Source organism: Aspergillus clavatus, genomic scaffold, assembly GCF_000002715.2.
Source record: "Aspergillus clavatus NRRL 1 1099423829736 genomic scaffold, whole genome shotgun sequence".
In the NCBI taxonomy this organism is placed as follows: Eukaryota; Fungi; Ascomycota; class Eurotiomycetes; order Eurotiales; family Aspergillaceae; genus Aspergillus; species Aspergillus clavatus.
Window position 1 is genome coordinate 254914 of NW_001517111.1, and position 24098 is coordinate 279011.

Sequence of the window (24098 nt, forward strand, 5' to 3'; positions counted from 1 at the left end):
CCCATACACATAAAGGAGGAGTTCGCTGTTTGCCCTATCCATCTGGCTTACCCACAGCCAGCGCCTTTACCTGACATCATTAATGAGCACGAGTCCCCCCTAACGGGTGTACGGCTGTCGTGCATCTTTCCGCATCCCTGGTCCCAACTGCTCAGCACATGGCTTCTCGCGCGTGGTTAGTGACCTAGTGAGGCTATCTGATGTTAAGTATCTGACTTTGCAATATCTGGAAGATCAGAGGTCTTCTAACGGACTCCTTGGGGAACGACGAAAGAGAGGTTGTCTTTCATCAATCTGCAATTCCAGTCAACTTCATGCCAAAGTAAAGATATCTGAAGACAGGGACTCATTTCCCTATGAGGACCTCGCTATCTACCTCGCCGACAGAATCTTCCCAGTCATGTTTGATGATATCCAGCAGAGATGATTCCAGTAATGACAGAGGAAGAGCCCTTATGGGCTCGAATTTCAGGCTAGTCAGTGAAGATACGTGCTACGAGCCGACAGGCAAGTATACATGCCAAAGTCATCGGAGGCTCTCACGAGCGATAATATGACGAAATCCTTCACTATCAAAACCAAACTGCAGCCCTCAGATTGAATCTCCCCAGATGCCAAGCAGCTTTTTTCAATTACGGCGATATCGCCGGCAAGGATGGCTATTTGCACGCTCCTAGCGAAATTGCGCCGCCAGTGCCTGAAGATGACGAGATCCTCACCAGGTCACTGATAATCTGTTGTATTAACCCATGTCACCATTGCCATTCGATCCAAAAGGGGTGAAGTCACGAAACCAGCCCTTTCAGCAGTCCCATTCTGTGCTGAATCGCCTTGTACGCCGCAATATCAATATGCTTTGGTCCCTCGGCCTCACTCGTGCCGATCTCTTCTTCTTCCAGGAGCCGCAATGCGTTTATATTTCTACGGTGCATCACCTCTCTTATACCCTAATGGTTCGAAGGCAACGCTGCTGGTGATGTTTAGCGCAGAAGTGTGTCAAAGTAGATTTCGAAGTCACTCGACCATCAAGGATAAAATCATGCCCGGGCATACTATTCTTTCCCAATACCGCATTTATCACACTTGTAAAGCCAGGTTTCAAACTGGCAGACGTCTTGTCAAGCCCTGTGCCCATAATCCCAGACTAGAACGTCTCTGCATCACTTGACATTTGATACCATCCAAGCCTTCTCTTCTACGATATCCAGACACACCAACACGCCCCGCTGGACGGACAGCTCTGACGCACAGCCAGTGACTAGTTGATGCTTGACAAATGAATTGTAATGACGGGATGAATTATTCAGAACTGCTCCGGTGATAGCAGCTAGGATGTTCGCTCAATGTACAAATCACAGGTATACACAGCCATCAGATGCGTGGATGTTTTCCACAGTGTGATTGTACATATGTAGACTAGATTCTGCCCTGGGTTTCACCAAGCTAGGCTGTTACGCCTCCCCCTAAATTCCCGAACGGGGGCCGGGGTAAAGGCCTAAGACAGGCCTTAAGGCTGACGCTAAATAGCAACTAAGAAACCCCGGAGCCATCAGGCGACGCTGTTTCTGATATACCGAGCTGATGTACTCCGTATGGACACTTGAAAGCCCAAGGAAATTAGTGAAGATTGATGTAGATGCTCGCTGCACGAGCTTCTTCTATTTACCGCAGAACCTCGAGTGGACGTATGCGCTCTACATTTGAGTTGATGATTGATATGTGACTGATAGTTCCAGTCACGATATACATAGAGAAAACATGATGAACTGTACTCAGGAGGGGCCATACTTCCTAGGAACACATACAGACGAGCGCTATAGCTCATCCTTGTAGAAAACCTCCTCACTGCCGTCTTCGACCTCCTCGGTTACCGTTCCTTGTTCCTCGGACGCTGGACGAGCATCCTTCCCAGTGCTCTGCGTGCTTTTCACGACCGGCTCTGCGGCCGCTTCCTGTTCATGCTGGCCTGACCCAGCGTCTTGCGCGTTCTGATCTGCTCCGTCCACCTCATCCTCGTCGCTGTCAATGATGCCCCGTATGCCCCGCTCTCCATTGGACTCAACGATCTCCAAAGCCCAATCCTTCCCATTGGCCTCCGCCTCAATCTGGTTCTTCAGCCTCTCCAACTTCTCCGAGTCAAGACCAAACTTCTTCAGTTCTTCGTTCGATAGGCGCTGAATCTCGCCGTTCTCACGCTTCGCCACGACCTCGACCTTATCTTCGCCCACGGATGCCACTCGGCCCTTTTGGATCTGCTTGCCCTCGCCGCCCACTAACTTCTGGGCGCCAACCTCAATGTCTCCAACGACGGGAAACGCAGGCGTCGCTGCGGCCTCCACGAGCTGCTGGGCAAGATGATACGCCCGCTCCGATTCCCACTCCGGAACTTCCTCCGCGGCTAGAATCTCGCGACAGTCGATCGCATGCGGCTTGTCCTGCTGGGGCGGCAAGAACGCGACGTCGTTGCATAGCCGCGGCGTGTAGATGACCATCAGATACGAGCAAGTCGTGAGTTCCTTGATCCAGCCAATGCGGTCGGTCGATTGCGGATGGCAGTGGAACTGCACCTCGATCTTGCGAGGCTTGCCCGTCAGATCGCACCTGGTGCCTCCGCCCAGCCGCTGCACGAGGTACCGTGATCCGCCCTTCGTCTGAAGCTCAGCGATGTCCGTCGTGGAGGCCTTCTTGTGCTCTGCGACCCCCTCCACGTCCTCCGCGCCGCCACCGTTGCCGCTGCTGCTGGGAAACCGACCCAGTACAAACGAATGAGTCGCCGGGTCCTCAAGGGGAGGGTAATTGGGCACCCCGGGCCCGAACGGGCGCGCGTGAAACTGCTTGATCTGCTTTTTGTAGCAGAAGGAGTACGACCACCATCCGGATATGTAGTACATGCATTTACCCTCCATCTCGCGGAGGAGTTCCAGGCCGCGGTCCGTCGCGCGGGCCAGTTCCTTCTGCTCGTCGTCCTCGTTCAGGTTATCCGTCTCGTTCGTCTGGCTCCTATCGTCACCTTCGACTTGCGGGATCTGACACAGGTATCGCTGCCCGTCGAGGAGCATCTCCTTGTAGGTCAGGAACCCTGCGTCTGTCGCCTCCTCGTTACCTGCCTCTTGTCTCGTCCCCAGGGATACCTGCGCGTGCTTGGACTCGTCGAATTGCTCATCGCGGATTGGTGCGCCCCCGTGTGGCGTCTGGAGTAACTCCCTTGCTTGTGACTCTAGGATGTATTCATCGGGGAAGAAGACTTGGAACTACAGTGGATAAGCGATTAGCGTATGAGCTACCTTGTGCAATAATACATCAACTCAAAGCTTAAGGTGTAGAAAGGCATACTTGGGGATACGCCAGCAGATCATCGTAAATGTTGAACGCCTTCTTGCTAGCCAAAGCACCAGAGCTGGCACAAACCAGCGCCAGCAGAGGGGCGAGAACCCGCGCGCGCCGGCTCATGACGTATAATCCCTTCGACCTTCGGAAAGGAAGGTGGTCGTTATAGCGGGATGAGATAAAACGTGGAGAAATACGGTACTGATAGTCCCCCGTGGGGAGAGCGGAGAGAGGGGGAGGAGGTTTGACTTTTGAGAACTTCCGTCTAACCGTTATCGGCGGTTCGAGGTTAAGAAAGCACAAGATGACAGTCCTGCCTCATTATTTCCAGGGGACTGGATTTCTATCGCGCGCAATTGAGTGCTCGCACTGGAATCCGTTTGATGACGCCAGGGTCTCCGAAACATGACAGCTGTGAACATCGAGCGGTTATCAGTCCGCGCTCCGTTATCATTGGTGCGGATCCGCGGTGTGGCCTTATCGACACGTGGATAAGGACCATGATCGCTACAAGTGGCATATAAAAAGCCATAAACAGCTTGTGTGGCCTTTACTATTCTGACCTCGTCTTTGATGTGATTATAAAAAGTTGCACTTAAGTGATGGCTTATAGTATACTATTTGCGAAGCATTTGCTGCTTGATCATTGCCAACATTCATCCACCAATGACTTGAGCTCGATAGAGAGCTAAAAGAAGCTTTAGGAAAGTTTCAGAGGACATCGTGAGACATCATTGCTTAAATCGCCATGCGCTATTGGTAAGTTCCAAACATAGCGCCTCGTGAACGCCAAATAATGCACCGAAGGAAATGTAACCCAAGGACATATTTTCCGCACCGAAAGGGTATGGAAGAAAAGGTGAGGACTGAGAGGATATTTCGATGCGCAATGGTTCATGTCTCTCCCCAAAGACCAAACACCGGAAGATCTTCCGCCATATAAAGCAGACCATTTTCTGGAAAGATCACGTCCGACAGGGGTGTTTGGCCTCCTCCCTCGGACGGTATCCCCAGCTGACCAACCGAGATGGTACCTCCCGGTGAACAGCCAATGGGCATTCCCGTGGTTGTCAGGGTCGAAATAGCACTATCGTAGGGTAATGCTGCTGTGGGATTGGTGCCACAAAGGGCATTCCATAGATCATTCCCTGGGTAGTTTGTGGCAACTGTAGGCTCCGGAGCCTGGACGGATAAAGAACCCGCGGCGAGCTTCTCCGGTGACAGTGGGGAGGGAGCGGGATGGTCACCGCCGCGGTTGTACCTCAAGTTGTCACTGGACGCTGGAGATTCGTTCGAAACGCCTACCTGGCCAAAGAGCTGATCGACCTGTCTACTGCGGCGTTCCATCCATTGGCGATTCCGACGACGGACATACTCAGCCACCGCGCCTCTTAAGTACTTGATAATCTGATAAAAGCGACATGCATGGGGATCGTGTGGTACAAAGAGTCCTAAGAACTTCTCAGCCTTGTCCATTCCCTCTTCCAAGGGAAGAAGATTATCATATTCAGCAAAGAATGCTGCCCCAAGTACGACGGACGAGTTGAAAACAGAATTGATCAGAAAAGGCAATTTTCGAGGTAGATCCTCGAACCGTGACAGGTCGTCGACGATATTGAGGCAGCGGAGCGCAGAATAGACGCACGCATCGGCGAACAGTGCGATGCGGGAGGTGCTGGTTTTCGGGTCGCTGGCACTTGCGACCGTATCATTCTTACTCCTCACGTATTGAGACACGCGGAAGATGAAAAAGGGCCGAGTCAATAGGATAATCGACCAGTAATATGAGCTGAATATATGCGCTGCTGCCAACGTACTCTCTAGGTTATTTGAATTCAGCCGCTCCGTTTGCACGCTCAGAAACAGGGGCAGATTCCGGACCCAGGTGCGATGCTGATTAGAAATCGTTTCCGCGACATTGATCGAGACGACCCGTCTCATGTAGACTTCTGTCAGGATATGATCGAAGATACTGCACAATGCAACCACACATTGAGATAGTTGTTCTTCGGGTTGTAGACGCTGTTGTTCCCCGGGGCTCATGGCGCTGTCACGTACGTCGAAATCGAAGTCTGACGTCGCTGGGGGCCTTCCAAGAGAAGCGCTGAGATATAGATCCATCATCCGTAGGCTTTTCCACACACGTTCACGAGCTCGTCGCTCCCGAGTGCAGAACAAGGCATTTGCATCCTTTCTGTGAATTCCAACCGCATATGCAGCCCGTAACGCAATCCCCAAATTCATGAAGGCGCCATTGCGCCTGCAAGCACCAAGCATATACATTGAGATCAAGATATAGGATTGTATCGTGTAAAGGCTGGGGGTTTCGGTGATGGCCGAGAATGCTAGTTGGCGCCCACTGACAAAGTACTGTTCGGCGAGATCCTGGTTGATCTCGGACACTTGAACTCCAATGGCGAGAACAAGGTAGAATGTCGAGCTGACAGTGTCTTCATCGCCCGTCGTGTTGCCAACCCAGCTGGCAAGACGCGGATGAAACTCTTCGAGGTCGAATAGATCCATCAACGGGCTGGTAGCAAGGACGTACTGGCGGGCCAGCCGCTGTGCCTCGTCATTGCTTGGTGGTGGGACTAAAGCTCCTGTTTGAGTGGCGGGACTATTCTGGAAAGCCTCGAGCATCGAATGCCGCGAGGTATCTTCAGTGAACTCGCAGCGTCCGATTGACAACGATACAATGCGCCGTACACTTTGTAGGAAGGACAAGCTCGCAGAGTCACCGATGTACATAAACTTCCCCTGACCATCGCGAAGCAGCCTGGCTACCTTGGGCACCGGTGCCGTCCCATCCTTGTCGTCTGTCGTTCGCTGTTCCATGTCCGCGCTATGATCCTCCAGAGCGTTCAATAAGCAATCCATGGCCGTCTGTCGCTGTGGAGTGGACACCATGTGTTCGGTCAGAAGCATGGCTTCTTTGGAGCCATTCGGCTTCAGCAAGCGCGCCGGTATGTCGGAGAAGTTGCATTCTGATTCTTTGCGCCGCTGGACGCAGATCGTACACGGTTGTTCTCCGTTGCATTTCTGCTTCCTCCGTTTACAGCTGTCGCAAGCTCTCCGGCAGCGAAGTCGCGCGCTAGGAGTTGTACTGGCCCGAGGCATCGTGCAGATGTTGAGGCGTCCGTACGCAAGGGATGAGGCCCGATAAGTTGCATGGATGCTTTGAGCCAAAACGCGGGGTCCGCCCGTCGCTGGGATGTTGGAGGCGCACTACAGGTCAAAGATCGGACCGGCTATCAATCGTTTAGAAAGGGCATTGTTTATCAAGAGCTCGCAAGCTTATGAGGTATTGGTCGATATTATTTTCGTGCGAACAAGATAGCAAAACAGAACTGAAGCATAAGTACGAAGGCAGATTGCGACGATCTGCGGAGAAAAGTGGCTGACTAACCACCACTTCCGCACGACCCCAACTGTATATCAAAGTATTGACAACCCCCGGCGATCAGTTTATGTTATTACACTTGGACGGTTGGTCATAGGCATTGGACTGTCTACATAGTGATCCTTCAAGTCTGGGCGTGTCGAATCAATGTCATTCGAATTTTTGGATGAACATGCCATGCTGTGTTCTTGGTGACACATTCCAGACCACCTGGAATCGTCCCAGAGGCAAGTGGTTGGAAATGTTGTTCCTCACATGCCTAATTTTACAGACCTATATCCCAATATGATACTCGCCTATCTAGTCTGGCCGAAAAGATACCACTTTCCCCCAAGTATCAGCTGTGCCCCATATGCCCTGTCGGAGGCAGGACAGCTGAACGATCTGACTATGATCCACGAACAGGTTGACATCAATGCCAAATTCGCGGACATACCAGTTGAACACTTTGGGATCTGCTGCCTCAAACATGACACGTTCGGATGGTAACTCCTTCATGATTGTGGATACAACGTCCGTCCTCCAGGACTCGACGTTCTCCGTGATGCCTTCAGACTCGATCATCAGACGCTCGACACCAGCGTCAAGAAATTTTCGACCCATATTGACGAGCTTGACCGGGTCCGATGTCCCAATGGCTTCAAGACTAGAAGTAGGTGTGTCCCCACCGGCACCGAACTGGATGCCAAGTTCTGGTTTTGCTTTCAACTTGTGTGAATGCACTTTATCAACCAGGCGGAGCCAGTCGTCTTCGGGCAACGACAAGAAGCCAGAGGAGAGTTCGACAACATCAAACCTTCAATCATTTAGTCTCCTTTCTGAACGCAGTGATGAGAGCGGACCAACGAACCCCAGGTCCTTGCACTTCTTGAGATACTTATCAAAGACAGTATTTGGATCCGGATGAGTGAGCAGATGCTCAGCCCATCCACCCTGCTCAGCAAGAATCTTCAGTTACTCACGCTTCCTGCAAACCTCTCTGCGATTGACGGGCTCACTGTTGACACATAGACGCCGTGCTCATGGGCAAGATCTATTAACTCCCTCAGAGGCTTCTCCGGGAAAAGGGTAAATGAGCCTGCCTGAGGTTAGCCTAACATTGTCGGACGCATCCCGCATTGGTGCTGCGGATACCTCCAGCAAACTTCAGGCCATCCACGTGTGTCTCCATGCTAAAATGCTGTCAGCCACTGGGCTGTGACTGTCGGGCATATATCCTGATACTTACGTTTCCAGCACATCAGCCAGATATCGCTTGCCCATGACCTGTAAACAGAGACCGACATCAGCTCTGGAGTGCTCGATTTGGGATCTCCATCGCGCATACTGTATAGTATGGACCTCTAATCTCGGTGACCCCTTTACTTCTTGGCTTGGGAGGCCGAGGGTTCGAGCGTGCGAACCCGAACCCATACTTTTTATCTTGAAGTAGTGTCAGCTCTTTCTGCAACGCTGAGGAGGCTGTGAACTTTCTCGAGAGGGGTGCTGAAGTCGTGGCTCTCAGGAGCTGTTGCTCAGCCGAACCGACGGCGCATTTGGACGCGGTAGTGACCTGAGTGCGTGCTAACATTGTAAAGCCTTGTATGATGCCTAGGTTTAAGACGAGAATGTGTCACTTATTTTCTTGACACTCTATTGCTATTCTGACCTGTAACAGTTGTCCCCCGATGTCAAATGACAGGACGTCAATGAAGGATTTTGACGTCAAACATAGGTAACTCAAACGGATAGTCGATTTTAAGGTAAAGAGCATTATTGGTATCATATCTATATTCTGCTCTCCTTCCATGTCACCTACTGTCTACTGTATTAAGTACGATTGCCATGAAGTCAAGATGGCGACAGCTCTCAAAGGCCGTGACGTCACTAATAGGACCGAGGTAGACTGGGGATATGGATTTATGGAATATGGACAGATTAAGATGAGAGGTAAGATACTTTGAAGTTGGAAGGCATAGAGGGTTATTTGACGGGATGATAGTTACCATAGGAAAAAGTTGTATGTGGTCAAAGATCAATTGACTGGCGGTATGATCTGCTTTAAGGGGAGCTTTCTCTGGTATAGCCAGTTCAACATTGCCTTCCCAATAGGTATGGCTATGTGGGAGTCTGATATCCCTAGTGATTGCTGATTTATTGCTTTTAAGTAGTAGTAAAAACTATGATGGAGTCAAAAGGAATAAGCATCAAGATGGACAGTCTATAGTAGTGGAATTGAAGGTCGCCGACTCAGCCAAACCAAGCTCGTAGTAGGTAGGTTCTGACTTCCGACTTCCGACTTCTGAGCCCTGCAGGTGACAGCACATCCCATGATTCTCCTGACCCCGGTTATGGTTGATGCAATCATGCAAGAGCTCGTCTCAGCATGGTGAATCTATCCAGGATAATAATATGGAACAATACTGGTAGTTATGACCGTATGGTATTAATTTCAAGGATTTGGGGCCTTTTTTTTTTTTTGTTTATGATGATCTATAACATAGATTGATCCTATCAACTTCATCCCCACTATGATACTATCCACTCTACTAGTGCTGGCGGAATATGGCCTGTGCCTGCTTCCTCCTCGGGATTGTTGTGATCCGTTCTCCGTTCTCTCTTCAGAAATGATTGAAGCAGTTGCATAACTTCCTTCGGAAATCACACCGTCACCCTCAGGTAATAAGATCAGAAAACGAAACCTATAAATGCATTAGGTATTCTTGGTACAGTGACCGTGACATATGCTGGTACATTTAAATACGTACATACATGACTCGAAGCAAACAAGGTACCTAGGTACTGTGTCCATTGACTTTGGTCCTTTCAGTATTTATATTATTATTGCTGTGCTACACTCCATGGCAGCACAGAGCACACTGTTTCGGATGGTTGCTGTAAGCCTGTAACTCCGAGCTCCGAGATGAAGTTTGAAGAGCGAAGAGTCTTTTGATAGGGCTGTTCCAAGTTGGCTGGTGATCTCCGCTCAGTCTTCAAATCTTGGCCGGCTTTTCTTTTGCTGGCAGAGATCAACTTGGCAAACCTTACTCTGTAAACCCCCCCACATCACGATATCTACCTACACAGTACCAGCATCTAAATCTAATATTAAATAGTAGGTAATCCTGCTTCATCCACTCCGACAGAAGACGGCAGAATCAGACTGCCAAGTGCCAAGTGCCAAGTCATTATTACAAGATGAATACTGAATACTAATCAGGCGGATGCATACTCCGTAATCAAGCATAGGATAACCACTCTCCCTACCTAGTTACCTAGCTGTCTCCATGGATTCTTGGCGTTCCGTGGTTTTTACCAGTGAACCAGACTACCATGGATGAAAAGCTACAACTACAAGCTCGACGGCCGGCAGCCGACGTAGCTAGCTGATAATGCTATGCAAACAGAAAATGCATAGTACTCTAACTACTAGTGCAGAATGGAGTCGCCTTCTGAGTCCGGTTGCGCCGGGAGGGATATATCATCATTTCCTTGCTTGGCATTTGTAACCTTTGTCTAGTCTGTCCTGCCACACATGTCGACCATCTCAACTCTCTCAAGTTACGCAGGCTTTCAGGGCGCAAAAGCACAGCATGTATCGAGAGAAGCTCCGTATGTATCTTCATTCAGGTTTAAACAACAAAGAGTGGATACTGGGAACAAACTAAGCATGGGGATAGCCTGACATCCGACCTAATCTCCTGGATGATCCATATTGGGCTGAGAACTGGAGCACTTCTTCTTCTTCTTCTTCTTCATCATCATCATCTTCGTCTTAGACCCTCTCACTTAAGGTTCCCACAGACCCTGAGGTCTGAACAAGTAATTACCTACAGTAGGTAGTCCCCAGTGTTGTTATCGGAAGGTGCCCGCGTGCACATCCTCAGTCCTCATCACTATTACCGTACCTAGGTAGGTACTGCCTTATATCTCTTCCCATTGACATTTGACAACGAGTGGCTGGATACTCATATCCGCCTTGAGCCTTCCCTCTAATACTTATCAGCTCTCTTGTTTGTTATTCGTTGCTTGATACTAGGTTAATCACCTGCTCCTCCTGGTACCTCATTCGCCTCATCTCAACTCTCACTCACTACACTAGGTAGATGATCTTAGTCTCCTCCTGCTTGACTAAAAGCAAATCAGTATACATCTGATGCCGCCCTGATTTCAACAATCATTGCACAGCTAGCGAGCCTTGTCTGCTTCTCAGCCCAGCCAATGCTCGCTCGCCCCCTCATTCATTACCGTACCCTACTGATGCAATGGTGCCGTCCTTGGTTTCCAAGTTTCCCGCATACAACGAGAGCTCCGTCCTACTGTAAGATAGTCACTTCACAACACAGTTCTCTAGTGTCTGGGTCTCTCGTGTCACATACTCTTCTTATCTTTAAACTATTCGGTTTTTGCTCCTGGTTCTTCTTCTTCTTCTTCTTCTTCTCTTTTTCCTTTCTTCTCTCCTTTGCCTTCCATGCAATATCCTATCGTGGGGTTTCCCCTACACTATCAAGCTCACGGTCAACATGGGAGCTGGAGCGATTCTCGAGCCTCTTGTGGTCATCGTCCTGCTCTTCGGAGGCACCTGGATTAATCGGTCCACCAAAGCCTTCTTTCCTGTCCGCAGAACCCGTAGATCCAGCATCGATGCGCGGAGTGGTTCCCCAGATTCGTTGGAGTCCGGCCTGTTAACGCCAACAGCAAAGGATGGTCTGCTGAGTGAACGGTCTCTCTCACCTACGTTGGTCGACTTCGATCAGAGTCAGTGGCGCAAACGTCAGATTCAGTTCCTGTCGTTCAAATTCGAGGTGACCTCGCCAAACACAACAGTCTTCGAAGGCCGTCTTCTCAGTCGCCTGATTCGAAAGTTCCCTTTTCTGGTCGAGTGCTGGTACTGGGCTCTGCTTTACTGGGTACATCACTGCGTTTCCCCTGCGCTTTTCTTTCTCTCTTGCAGAGGGAAGAGGACACTGACACGTCAATTCTAGACATATCAGTTGGGTCGAGCTTTCACAGCGGTTACGCTTCAGGAAGGAACCGTCGATGTCGCGAGGAAGCATGCTTTGCAGATAATTCAGATCGAACAAGAGCTTGGAATCTTCCTGGAAATCCCGATCCAGCGGTTCTTCCTTCAACATGATCGGTTGATGGCCGTGACGAATTGGGTGTATTCCTTCATCCATATCCCAGGCACAATTGCCTTCCTGGTCTGGCTCTACTACTACACAACCACGCGCAATCGAGTTGATGAATCGCAACTGGGTAAGCCTTGGGGCGCTGCGAAGGGGTCTCCCGCCGGTCCGCGCCTTTATCAGGCCCGACGACGTACCCTCGCCGTATGCAATCTTCTCGCATTCGTGGTCTTTACCCTGTGGCCCTGCATGCCTCCTCGTCTCCTGAGCGACAAGAGCGTTAAAGGTCCCGAAGGAGAGCTTGCGCGCAGCTACGGCTTCGTTGATACCGTGCATGGCGTGAACGGCGCTGGAAGTGTCTGGACACAGAATCGATTTTGTAACCAATATGGTAAGCATCGATTTGGCCCGCTGTAATCTATCATGGATCACCCGAGCTGATATTGTGTGCAGCTGCTATGCCCTCCTTACATTTTGGCTATTCTCTCATGATTGGACTAACAATCATGACTATCCCACTACCGCCGCACCATCGCCGTCCCGCTGGTCGCCCTCGCTTGTTTGGTCGCTCCCTGGGATTGCAGCTCCCGTCGTGGCCTCGTCTTGCCTGCCTGATACTCGGATTTCTCTACCCATTCGTCATCTTGGTCGCGATTGTTGCCACCGCCAATCACTTCTTTTTGGATGCCATGGCGGGGACAGTTGTTTGTGTTTTGGGGTGGCGTTTCAATGGCATTTTGCTAAATCTGCTGCCATTAGAGGACTACTTTCTTTGCGTGGTCCGCATACACAAGCCCGACCCAACAGCTGTGGATGGCCTCGACCTCAAAGATTCCTGGGACGATGACGAGATACTCCATCGCCCTTCTCTTTTCCAGTGAACCGGTCCATTCACCATCATCCCAAGCCTTCACCCCAATTGTATCTCGAAGATATTATTCTTTGCATCCTTGCATTAGCACTACCCTGGGGTTCGAGAACCCTTCTTCTGCTCATCATTCCTGGAAGTCGGCCATCTTACCACACTTCAAGTGGTCTCTTTTGGAGCTAAATGCTTCCACGCAGTCGTTCTTTCTCTCTCTCTCTCTCTCTCTCTCTCTCTCTCTCTCTCCATAATATTGTTACCCGCATTGCGATCTGTACATATAGAAAGCGGACTAGGACATTCAACGTAATGAATTCCCAATTGAAACTGTCGATGCTCTTGCCTGGACTTCTTGAGGCTCTACGGAGTACATCCACGATGTATTGTTGCTCCACGAGCGGAAAGAAAAAGAATTGAACAACGAGACCTTTCCATTTAATAGGTGGTATTGGCATATTCTGGACAATATTCAATGCATTGTATATAATACAAGATATCGATCACCTGGCGGGCAAGTGAGATACTGCATTGAAGACGATGAGTGAGTTTCTGAAGTTATATTTCCATTGTAAGCTTATAGACCCAGGTCCAAGAATCTAAAAGAGCAAGAATAAATTAATGAACTGTCTGATTTCCAGCATCTATTAGTGAGAATTGGATAGCGTGAAGCTTTACTGGATGCCGTCATATTGTCTGTCCCGCCTGTGTCTCTCCCACTGCCACCACAGCCACCCCTCTCAACACTCTCTCCAGCTACGTGCTTTGTTCATGACTTGCTTGATCTTGGGATTCGGTGATTTGGCTTCAATTTAAAGAACCCATATCCAAAGAATATTGCTGCTGGAGTTTCTCGTGTTTCGTGCAAATCTCCTTTCTCGTCTGTCGGCGATTCAGTGGCTTGATCGCGACACTACAGGTAGTTGTTGGTCACCCATCCCATTTGGCACATCGATTGCTCTGTCTAACCACTCTGCTAGGTAAGACGATTGTTTTCGCTTTGGGTCTCACACCTGATCACTAAAGCTCTTTCGCCTGTTCGAGGGATCATCAAACACCAGAAAGAGACGCGCTCGTTTATCTTGTGGCGCAACTCGATCTACCGTCTACTACTGTTCTTTTTGACAATAACAGCGACGCGATCTGCGATCGGTGCTGCAACCTTCCCAGCAACCGATTCGGACTCATCGCTGCAACTGTTCAGCTACGGTGCCCAGCATCTCCTCGTTTCGAAGAAGAAGCTAGGCGACCCCCAACGACCGTTGCTGTTTTCGAGTCGAATCGACTCTAGGATTCTGCGACGCGATACGGATCCTCCATTCATTCTACTCGCCCACCTGAAGAAGTTGCAAAAAATTATTCACCATCCTCGAGAGTCCGAAAGGCGTCCTTGCGCGTCTTTGTATCGCGTCCGTGCTAGCTTGTCAAGGCCGGTCTACGGAGTCACGCATCGTCCGGTCAGCCGGGTTGCGATCTTTCTTTCTTTTTTTTTTTTATTCATCCTACAAGAACGAACAGTGGCATCCGTTATTTGTGACGTGAACTATCACTTATCTCTATTATTTTTTCGATCTTTTCCCTCAACGCTGTTGTGGTGAGCTCGACCGTTGTTGCGTCATTTGTGGATTGGCAAACTCCCTTTTCCCCCCAAGCGCACGCGTTGTTCGAACTTCCCGCCTCCCGGCGTCGCGACCTTCTCCACCACATCTCCCCAACTGAAATCAACTTCATCCTTCCAACACCCGTCCCATTGAAAGCTTTGGCTTCTTTCAACCGCATTTCATCCCAAGAGCTTGTTTTTGATTGTCGCTGAGATCCATCGCATACCATGGCTGAAGACACACCTGTTGTCTCCACGACCGCTGCTGAAGCTGGTGAGCCGCCCGTTGAGCGCGCTCCTTCCGCTGAGGCCAAAGCTGCGCCCGCAGAATCAGCTCCAGAGACGTCCAAGGAGCAAGAATCAGAGAAGGTCAATGGCTCAGAGGGAAAGACATCCGGTAAGAAAATTGACTGTGGCACATGGCTGTTGCTTTCTCCTCCCCTACACCGTTCCCACCGACGTCCGGAAGGGGGATCAGATACCCTTTGAGCTTCGCTTTTAATCTAAGACTTGAGTCGCTAACTCTGCTTCTGTTTGTCAACCAGGCGACTCGAGCGCTTCTGACGAGAAGAAGGAGTCGACTGATGCCCCCGCTGAAGAACCCTCGAAACCCGTAGAGGCCACTGACGCGAAGGAACCGGAAGCGACCGCCACCGCAGCTGCAGAATCCGACGCCGCCCCGGCGCCTACAGCCACCGAGACCCCCAAGTCTGCCAAGAAGTCTGGAGGTTCGAGGCGCAAGTCCAGCAGTGGAGTGCCTGAGCACAAGTCCAAGTTGAACAGAAAGAAGTCGCAAGCTCGTATCACGAACCTGCACGCGAAGCCTGGCGAATACTATCTCGCGCGCCTGCGCAGCTTTCCCCCATGGCCCTCTATCATTTGTGACGAGGAGATTCTTCCTCAAACGCTTCTGAGCACGCGTCCCGTGACCGCCATGCGCGCCGATGGAACCTACAGGGAGGATTACGCCGACGGCGGTAAGCGAGCTCATGAACGGACTTTTCCTGTCATGTTCTTCGAGACCAATGAGTTGTAAGTGCCGCGCTTTGTGATGATACTTGCTTTTCTTTTTTTTTTTTACAAGGGCCAGTGAGGCTAACAATCACCAGTGCCTGGATCCCCAACACAGATTTAAGCCCAATCGAACCCGCCGCGTGCAAAGATATCTCCGAAAAGGGCAAATCGAAACAACTTCTTGCTGCTTATGCCGTTGCTGCCGAAGGCCACGATCTGCAGTACTTCAAGGATCTGCTAGCTGACCATCAGCGCGCGTTGGAGCAGGAGCTGGAGGAAAAAGAAGCCCAGGAGGCGGCCAAGGAGGCAGCAAAGGCTGAAAGAGAGGCCAAGAAGAATAAGCGGAAGAGCATGGAGATCGTCGATGATCTGGAGGATATCGACATGGAAGATGCAGAAGAGCCCAAGAAGCCAAAGAGCTCGAAGAAGCGCAAGAAGGATGCGGAGACTGATGGTGAAGCTGAAAAGGTGAGTCACACATTCTAAACTTTCTTCTGTTACTGACCCGGGCACGTCGGACTAATATACTTTTCGTTGTTTTCCAGCCTGCTAAGACACCCAAGACGGCCACCAAGCTGAAGCTAACGACCCCGAGAACCCCCGCTGAGGCCGAGAAGAAGGCCGCCGGAGGCAGCAAGGCTAAGCAGACCGCAAGCAGCAAGAAGGCAAGCAAAGCTGCTGTTAGTGATGAAGGCGAGGAGGATGTTGGTGCCCCGTCGAAGGAGCCCGGGAAGCCCGTTGACCAGCAGGAGGTGAAAGAAAGAAAGCAGAAAGAAGGTAAGATATCTCGTTTCCTGGCCACCTAAGTGCAAGCTAACATTTACACAGTTCTTTTCGTTCGTCACAGGCTCCAGAAGGGATTCATCTCGCGCGACCAACCACCTAAGGAGGAGGAAATGACTACCATGTCTGGCTATTTCACCAAGCTCGAGAAGGTAGCTGATGATCTGGAGGTGTCGATCATCCGTGCGACCAAGATCAACAAGGTTTTGAAGATGATTGTGAAGCTCAACTCTATCCCCCGTGATGAGGAGTTCCAATTCCGACGACGCGCTATCGGCATCCTGTCTAAGTGGAAGAACGTTCTCGATGCTGATACCTCGGCGCCTCTTGCAGAGCCAAAGGCCAATGGAGCCCAGAAGGAGGATAGTGTCGGGACTCCCGCAAAGACTGAGACTGAGGGAGAGAAGGAGGAAGATACTAAGCCGGCCGAGCCACAGGATGAGCCGATGCCCGATGCGGATGTTTCGGAGGCGGCCGAAACCACAGAAGCAGCCAAGGAAACGCCCGAGAAGGAGGCTCCCAAGGTCGAAGAGACGGCTGAGACTGGCGCCACAGAAGAGAAGGCCTCCGAAGTAAAGCCTGCCGAGGAGAAGCCTGCTGAGGAAGAGTCAGCGGAGAAGGCAGCTGAGGAGAAAGCCGAAGAAAAGACTGCTGAAGCAGCGGCATGAACATCAGGATATCGACTTGTCCATATGCGTTCAGTATTCCCTCTCTGCTCGTCCACCTCCCAAGACTTATTCATCTCTTTAATACTCTGTGCGGTGTTCACTTGTCATTTTATGTGACTGTCCTCAATCATCTCGTTCCTTTTATCTTTAACATGCTGGGATTGGCCAATGAATGCACACATTTGAGCATAACCAAAAGCCTTTGGGAGATTTTCTCATTTAAAAAAGGCCCTCGTCTTCTTCGGTCCCGTGCTGTACTTTTCGGTGCCCCATCTTCGTCTCACTTTTCCAATTTTGGCGACGGGAGAGTGTATTCTGTTCGAGAACCGGTTGAATGTAGAAGGTCTCGGAAGGCATACGGGTATTTGAAGCAGACCGACGGAGGTATTAAGGACAATAAATAGTCCTCCCATGATCCCTCCAGCATCTCATCTCCCCTTCTCTCTTCCCTGTCCTTCTTCAACTGAACAAAATCCACATTGTGATGGGAAGGGGTGTTTTTCTTTCAGGGCATGTATTCTGTTTCATTACGTCTTTCAGATTGATTCCTTAGTTTCCTTTCTTTTTCTTTTTCTTTTTCTTTTTCTTTTTCTTTTTCTTTTTCTCTGCGAAGTACTTGTTTTTGGGTTGAGAATTCAGATTTTCTTTTTTTTTTTTTTTTAGCTTTCCACAATACAAAGTTTCTATTCAAGTTAAAAGAGATATTCTGGATCGTAGCCGTTCTTCATCTGGAAATTTGAATCTCTAGGGGTGTTGTAGATTCCGTAGATATGTGGTGTTTGCTGATGGTATCCTATTCTATCTATTCTTTCTATTCGATCTCGTATCCAGCCTGGATGAAAGAACATATCGCGTAGGAGAAAAAAAAAAAAAAAAAAAAGAAAAAAGTACAAGTAGATAGAAACCTCATACATGATACACGCCCCTTCCACCTAAAGACATCACCTATATGCAACTGTACAAGAGATCTATATGTTGGAATGGGAAACCGGAAATGGAACGGTACAAGACGAATGGGGGGAGGGAGGAGACAAGAGGTATTCCGTGACAGGGAGAGAGAAGAATCAGGCAGAGGAGCCCCGGCCCTCCTCGACAGCGACGACGACCACGACGCAGATATCGTCGACCTTGCCGCCGTGGTAGTAGTCACCTGGGTAATAGCGTTGGGCTTCCTTGGCGAAGGGCCCGTCGCGGCGGAGGTCCATGCTGGCTAATTTGGCTTCGCCGGCGATGGTGGCAGCCAGGACGGATTGGAGGGTGGGTGGCTGGGCGGATGGGGCGGGTTTGCCGGAGGGGCTTGCGGCAGCAGTGTCAGGCGGGGGAAAGAGGGAGGCCAGGCCGTCCGGGCTGGTCAGGTCGGCGAGATCGTCGGAGACCTTGATGCCCATTTCGGGGGTCGCGGTCCATGCGCCGGTCAGGACCATGCGGCTGGTGACGAGCTTCAGGATGTCCTGATTGTTCAGGTTATCGAAGACACCGTCGGTGGCGAGCATGAGGACGTCGCCGTGCTGCATGTGCAGGGTTGTGACGGCCGCGTCGCGCGGGAAGTCCTCGAGGAAGGCGCCGCCGAAGATCGATGCCTGGGCGCGCATGCGCGGCGGGATGATGCTGAGTTGGTAGGGTGTGTTGAAGCCGTGCGTCTGCGGGGCTGAGTAGTGGTGTACCGCGGCGCGACGAAGGAGGACCGAGCCCGAGTCGCCTAGGTTGGCCAGCTCGACTCGCCCGTCGGCCAGTCCAACCCCAACCGAGGCCGTACTGCCGCCGGCTCGGATCGACTTGTCGGCCACCACTTGGTCGTAGCCTGCCTGGAGCAGACCCTTTGCCCGCAGCTTCTCGATTGGAGAGTCCCAGGACACGGCCGCTTCGGCCATGTAGCGACACAGGCCGTGCGAAAAGTCCGCCGGGTCGACTTTGGACTCTGCCCAACCTCCAACTCCGTCTGCAATGGCAAAGGCAACTGCACCGGAATCTCGGCTTCCAACGCGGCTCACGAAGAATGCATCCTCCCCGCTATCAGGCCTTTTCTTGCGTCTGGTGGCTGAATCCACCTCTTCCGTGATCACGCCGATAGCATCCTGCACGCTGGGTGTGAAATCGTAGGAATTCGTGGAGGGGTGGAATCGACGGCCCTTGGCCGAGGACGAGGCTGCAACACGGTAGGAGATGCGCGGAGCATCAAGGCCGGAGGGCGAGGTCGCATGGAAGGCTCTGCGGGAAAGCGGCGAACTGTAGGGAGGAGACAGGCGCAATCGCTTCGGGTAAGGGAAGGGGGGCCATGTTGAACTGCTTGTCGCGAACGAGAATAATCTATCTCGTGCGACGATTTGTAGGCTGCTGCAGGCGGAACCGCAGGCTCTACCGGACGAAGCCAGCGGGATCATCGGCGAAAAGCAAACCCGTCACTGGGGTAAATGGGTCCTGTCCCACGCGATTCCAAGACCCTCCAGCAGGATGGATTGGGGACAAGAGAAGTTGTTCTGCTGGAGGATCCAAAGACTGATAAGAGACCTGTTGGGTTGGATCCCGAACAAGCAGCCGAGTTGACACACTGGACGGATCAACTACTACTAGTTACCGTCGGGAATGATAAGAAGCGAGCTGTAGCTGACAGGGATGATGGCGCTGGGACACAGGTGGTCGACAAGATCTCTCTTTTTTTTTTTTTTTTTTTTTTCGCGACTCAGGATATAGATTGCTCCCCCGCCTATCACAGTGCACACAGCTCAACGGATCACTTTGATCGCAACTGATTTTTCCGCAAGGACGTGGGATAGTTATTCTTGCTGAGTTTTCATGGCAAAGAAATAAGAATAGAACGGAAATGCCGACCGCCTGGCGTCATCGACCGCCTGGAAGCGTAACGAGACATCGTGGGATTCGATTCGGCGGGATGGACAGACATCTGTCTGGGATTTGTCGTCTTCCCTCAGGGGCAAGATCTAGAAACCAGGCCTCTGAAGACGGCTGTTAGCTGCTGGATCCCTCAATTGCTCGCTTTTGAGCGTGGTGAAGGTGTAGGGGAGAGGTAGAGAGTGGGCGGATACAAGAAGACCTACCTGGGAGGATTGCGCTGGACCCAGTGCATCATCTTCATATTGGTGTATGTGGTTCAAAGACCAGAAGATGAATGCTTGTATTTCATTTCAATGCGAAAAAGTAGACTGATAGAAGACCAGGACGTAGAGTAAGTTGGCGGGTGGTTGACAGTAGAAAAGAGTCAATCCGCCTTCACCTGATCTTCTTCTCGTTTTTCTTTTCTTTCCCCTTGAACACAACTGCAGTGTCACCATCAAGAGCGGCCAGTGCCTTTGCGACAGAAACCCCTTAGCCGAAATTATTCCCCGGCGAGTCGCGACTAAATCCAGCAGACAATAATACGTTCGAATCATCCTCGATTGATTCCGAGTGCGCTCCGTTCTTGTCTCCAAAGCTGTCGGCTAGCCTTCGATTTCAGCAGCCAAGATGATGCACCCTTCCAGACAGGCGTATGTGGAGGAGTCGGAGGTATGCTTTCCTTTTTCTTCTTTCATTTGTCTGCCTGTGCATCTCCTATGCGATGTGCAAATTGGTCAACTTGTGTTCACAATGTGATTCAAAGGCTTGTTTCGGGGAACTGTCCACTGACGTCCAATGGTGTTTGGGGTAAATAGGATACGGACATGGGCATTGATCTCGCCAATCTCCGTAAGTAGCAATGTTGCTGAACCCGATATGCGATGCGATGAAAGCCTTCATCCTTTGGCCACTGACTTTTCCTACGTATCTTGCAGCGGTCGACCGTGATTATGAGCTTCCTTCCGCCGCCGCGGGCATCCCGTCCGAAAGAGCATCGGCCATTCTATCCCAGTTCGAGCGCAAACGGCGAGCAGCGGCCATGGTGGTTCCGACGGACGATTCAAGAGTACGCGCGCGTCTGCGAGAACTTGAGGAACCGATAACCCTCTTCGGGGAAGGGCCAGTGGAACGGAGAGACCGACTACGCGAGCTCCTGACCGATCTCGCCGAGAAGCAGGAAGCCGAGGCGGCGGAGGGGGACATTTCCATGCGAGATGTGACAGAAGAGGTGGAAGAGGGCGAGGAGGAGGCCGAGCAACAGGAAGAGTTCTACACAGAGGGTTCCCGCGACCTACTTGAGGCGCGAAAAGACATCGCCCGGTATTCTCTCCCCAGAGCCAAAGCCAGGGTGGCTCGATTACGAGAGGAATCCACGATCCCACTACGGACACACATCAAGCATCGTAAAGCAATCAAGGAGAAATTGCAAGGATTCGATCTTTACGGTTCGCAGATCGCGGGTGATCGCCCCGTGAGTATCTGTCGCTTTGCGCCAGATGGAAAGACGATCGCCGCTGGAAACTGGGGAGGTAATATTCGCCTGCTGACGGTGCCGAATCTGGAGGAGAAATCCAATCTCAAGGGCCATCGGGATCGCGTTGGTGGGCTGGCGTGGTTCCCCGGGGCGACACTTCCCACGTCCAATGTCTCCGAATCGAGTGTCAACCTGGTCTCCGGCGGTGGGGAAGGCAATGTGGCATTGTGGTCTCTCGATAAAGATACGCCACTAGCTACGCTATCGGGCCACAGCGGCCGTGTGTGCCGGACAGAATTTCACCCATCTGGGCGCTATGTCGCCTCTGCATCATTCGATACCACATGGCGGTTGTGGGACGTCGAGACTACTGCGGAACTTCTCCTCCAGGAGGGCCATTCAAGAGAAGTCTATACCGTGGCGTTCAACAATGACGGCTCTCTGCTAGCGAGCGGTGGTCTGGACAGCATTGGACGTATCTGGGATCTGCGGACTGGTCGAACAGTAATGATTCTCGAAGGCCATATTCGAGAAATCTACGGTCTCGACTGGGGAGTAGATGGGTACCGTGTTCTCTCGGGATCTGGTGATGGGTGGATCAAGTGCTGGGATCTACGGCAGGTACGAAACATCGGGGGGATTGGCGCGCATAAGAGTGTCGTCTCAGACTTGCGATGGTACAAGGGCACGGAGTCTGCGGCGTCCTACCTACCCTCTACCGAGGGACAAGCTGGCCAAATGGACGTTGACGGCAGCGCGACCCTCACGACGAGCGAACAGTCGACACCGCCCGCTCCCGTTCAACCGAAGAAGTCGGGCACGTTCTTCGTCAGCAGTGGTTTTGACAAGCATGTCAACATCTTCAGCGCTGATGATTGGTCTTTGGTGAAAACCCTGAGTGGCCATGCGGGCAATGTCCTCAGTACGGATATCAGTGATGATGCGCAATGGATTGCCAGCTGCGGGCACGATCGAACTGTGAAGCTCTGGGGTATAGAATAAGAAGCATAAAGGGTTGGTGGTGCATTTATGTATATCGGCAACGTTTTAACGAGCGCTCTACATTAGAGATGGTTGGAACCTTCTACCCCAAACCCATAGTTCCCGCGGTTCCTCAAGTAGTTCAACTAGGTCTTGCAGTTACTTCTTGGCGATGACCATCAATAGACAACGTTCTAGTCTCGATATGCATCTTTCTCTGGCATAGATGACGTAACAAGTCGTCTATCGTCGAAATTATGCAATAGATGCTGAATAAGCAGCACGTGTTTTGTATCATCTTTTGATTGATAAGAAGCAGAAGGAAACCCCGAGCGAGAAGAATACGCCTCCAATCCTGCTATTCATTCGATCTCATCAGAAACAGGGTCACCTATACAAGCGCCATAAGAAAACCCACATAGAAAGAACCGAAAAAGGACATGGCGACTTCATTCCGCTCACAGCGGCTGGTCCAGCGGCTTTCTTTTTCCACCGCACCCAGATCACGAACAGAAGCAAGACGCTCATTCTTCTCGGCAGACGCTTGCCTGCTATGTCAGCTGCGACGTCAGCCGGAGCCGGCTCGTCCTACACGATGGGCTAGCCAACAGCCACAGCCACCCCACCGTCGATATGCCTCCACGTCATCAGCGACAGCAAACACCGAGACCACAAGCGACCAGAACCGCAACCTCCCCGACCTCACAAACTACTACACCATCTTCCGCGAGACCTTACCAGCCGGCCCACCGCCCGCTTCACCGTTCGACATCCCCCTCGGCGAGCTCAAACGCGAGTTTCTCCGGCTGCAGAACGTGATTCACCCAGACAAGTACCCGCCGGGACCAGCGAAGCAGCGGGCGGAGGCGCTCTCCGCCCGGATCAACGAGGCCTATCGCACGCTGGCGGACCCGCTGCAACGGGCGCAGTATCTCCTCCGCGAGATGCACGGCATCGACGTGACGGCCGAGGACGGGGCGAGCGAGCACGCGCTGGACCCGGTGACGCTGATGGAGGTTATGGAGGTTCAGGAGACGATCGAGGAGGTTGGGGCCGGGCCGGAGGCCGAGGCGACGATCGCGGCGCTCAAGAAGGAGAATGATGCGCGGGTGGCTGGGTGCGTGAAGCGCTTGGGCGAGGCCTTTGAGCGAGGCGATATCGAGGCTGCGCGACGGGAGTGTGTGCGCTTGAGGTTCTGGTATAGTGTCGGTGAAGGCCTACGGGAGTGGGAGCCGGGGCACACGGAGATTCGACTGGTCCATTGAAGCCGACTTGTTTTATTTTGACATTGGCGGGTGTCATAGGTGTTTTCTCTCTCTCTCAGCTACGAGGTCCTCATACACATTCTGGGCGGATTATAGAGTAGATACCGGTTTATCGAGAATGCGCGTGGACGTTCGACCAAGTTGATCGTCTGGGATAGACCGAACAAATCCAAAAATTCAGTTGATGTATAACATAGATTGAGACCGCGATGCAGATTGAAATGCATATTGGTCAATCCAGCGCGGTTCTGCTTGAAACCGCCCAGGTACAACATGACATGGCTTCGAGCCTATCCCTTCCTCCTTACGCATGCACTCCCACCATGGCTTCCCACGCGCCTCCGAATCCAATCCGCCGTAATTTCATTAGTTGAGCCAGCTGCAGTCAGCAAGAACGAGCGCTAATCACCAGGTTTCAAGGTACCTTGATTGACTGATGAGAATCCACTCCATCTCACCGCCAGAAGGGCGAACATGCAAGCAGCCAATGCCTGTGGAATGATCCAAGAACTGTATATTGCCAGTAGTAAGAGCTAGGAAGAGCATCCTTTCCGACGGGACTCACAGTTGTGACTAGATACTTTGGTAGCTTCATAGAGAGCTGGCCAAATCGAACGAGGCCCGCAGTTGGGTGACCACGAAGAAGAAGACGAAGAGGAGGAAGAGGAGGAGGCTGGGAGCGAGAGAATCGCCATCGTCGGGCAACAATTCATCTAACCAGTAGAGGAAACTAGACGGAGTAACACAACACGACGCCAATGCTACTTCAAGACCAATTTTT

The 24098-nt window shown here is 51.5% G+C and overlaps 8 protein-coding genes across 8 annotated transcripts, besides 9 other annotated features; 4 read left to right on the forward strand and 4 right to left on the reverse strand.

Moving 5' to 3' along the window:
- Positions 1-1814: 1814 nt before the first annotated feature.
- Positions 1815-3450, reverse strand: ACLA_057900 (PRKCSH domain-containing protein; the record flags this gene model as incomplete). Its single annotated transcript, XM_001276558.1, has 2 exons — positions 1815-3251; positions 3334-3450. The coding sequence occupies 2 exons, from the start codon at positions 3448-3450 to the stop codon at positions 1815-1817; spliced, it is 1554 nt and encodes a 517-aa protein (XP_001276559.1).
- Positions 3451-4221: 771 nt separating this feature from the next.
- Positions 4222-6444, reverse strand: ACLA_057910 (putative C6 transcription factor; the record flags this gene model as incomplete). The annotated part of the gene is made up of 1 exon (XM_001276559.1): positions 4222-6444. One exon carries the CDS (start codon positions 6442-6444, stop codon positions 4222-4224), a length of 2223 nt encoding a protein of 740 aa, XP_001276560.1.
- A 583-nt stretch (positions 6445-7027) lies between these two features.
- ACLA_057920 (phosphosulfolactate synthase) lies at positions 7028-8297 on the reverse strand (the record flags this gene model as incomplete). The annotated part of the gene is made up of 6 exons (XM_001276560.1): positions 7028-7523; positions 7578-7660; positions 7726-7805; positions 7862-7899; positions 7956-7993; positions 8055-8297. The coding sequence occupies 6 exons, from the start codon at positions 8295-8297 to the stop codon at positions 7028-7030; spliced, it is 978 nt and encodes a 325-aa protein (XP_001276561.1).
- A 2144-nt stretch (positions 8298-10441) lies between these two features.
- Positions 10442-10483: a microsatellite.
- Positions 10484-11122: 639 nt separating this feature from the next.
- Positions 11123-11146: a microsatellite.
- Positions 11123-11163: a microsatellite.
- Positions 11164-11229: 66 nt separating this feature from the next.
- On the forward strand, positions 11230-12252 carry ACLA_057930 (uncharacterized protein; the record flags this gene model as incomplete). Its single annotated transcript, XM_001276561.1, has 2 exons — positions 11230-11616; positions 11692-12252. 2 exons carry the CDS (start codon positions 11230-11232, stop codon positions 12250-12252), a joined length of 948 nt encoding a protein of 315 aa, XP_001276562.1.
- Positions 12253-12904: 652 nt separating this feature from the next.
- Positions 12905-12946: a microsatellite.
- Positions 12909-12945: a microsatellite.
- Positions 12947-14525: 1579 nt separating the features above from the next.
- ACLA_057940 (PWWP domain protein) lies at positions 14526-16762 on the forward strand (the record flags this gene model as incomplete). Its single annotated transcript, XM_001276562.1, has 5 exons — positions 14526-14694; positions 14843-15329; positions 15407-15779; positions 15857-16088; positions 16140-16762. The coding sequence occupies 5 exons, from the start codon at positions 14526-14528 to the stop codon at positions 16760-16762; spliced, it is 1884 nt and encodes a 627-aa protein (XP_001276563.1).
- A 558-nt stretch (positions 16763-17320) lies between these two features.
- Positions 17321-17366: a microsatellite.
- A 256-nt stretch (positions 17367-17622) lies between these two features.
- Positions 17623-17649: a microsatellite.
- Positions 17650-17826: 177 nt separating this feature from the next.
- On the reverse strand, positions 17827-19143 carry ppmA (type 2C protein phosphatase PTC7; the record flags this gene model as incomplete). Its single annotated transcript, XM_001276563.1, has 1 exon — positions 17827-19143. One exon carries the CDS (start codon positions 19141-19143, stop codon positions 17827-17829), a length of 1317 nt encoding a protein of 438 aa, XP_001276564.1.
- Positions 19144-19414: 271 nt separating this feature from the next.
- Positions 19415-19436: a microsatellite.
- A 788-nt stretch (positions 19437-20224) lies between these two features.
- Positions 20225-22073, forward strand: ACLA_057960 (putative pre-mRNA splicing factor; the record flags this gene model as incomplete). The annotated part of the gene is made up of 3 exons (XM_001276564.1): positions 20225-20266; positions 20413-20446; positions 20533-22073. The coding sequence occupies 3 exons, from the start codon at positions 20225-20227 to the stop codon at positions 22071-22073; spliced, it is 1617 nt and encodes a 538-aa protein (XP_001276565.1).
- A 419-nt stretch (positions 22074-22492) lies between these two features.
- On the forward strand, positions 22493-23317 carry ACLA_057970 (J-type chaperone JAC1; the record flags this gene model as incomplete). Its single annotated transcript, XM_001276565.1, has 1 exon — positions 22493-23317. One exon carries the CDS (start codon positions 22493-22495, stop codon positions 23315-23317), a length of 825 nt encoding a protein of 274 aa, XP_001276566.1.
- Positions 23318-23956: 639 nt separating this feature from the next.
- Positions 23957-23990: a repeat region.
- The last annotated feature ends 108 nt before the right edge of the window (positions 23991-24098 follow it).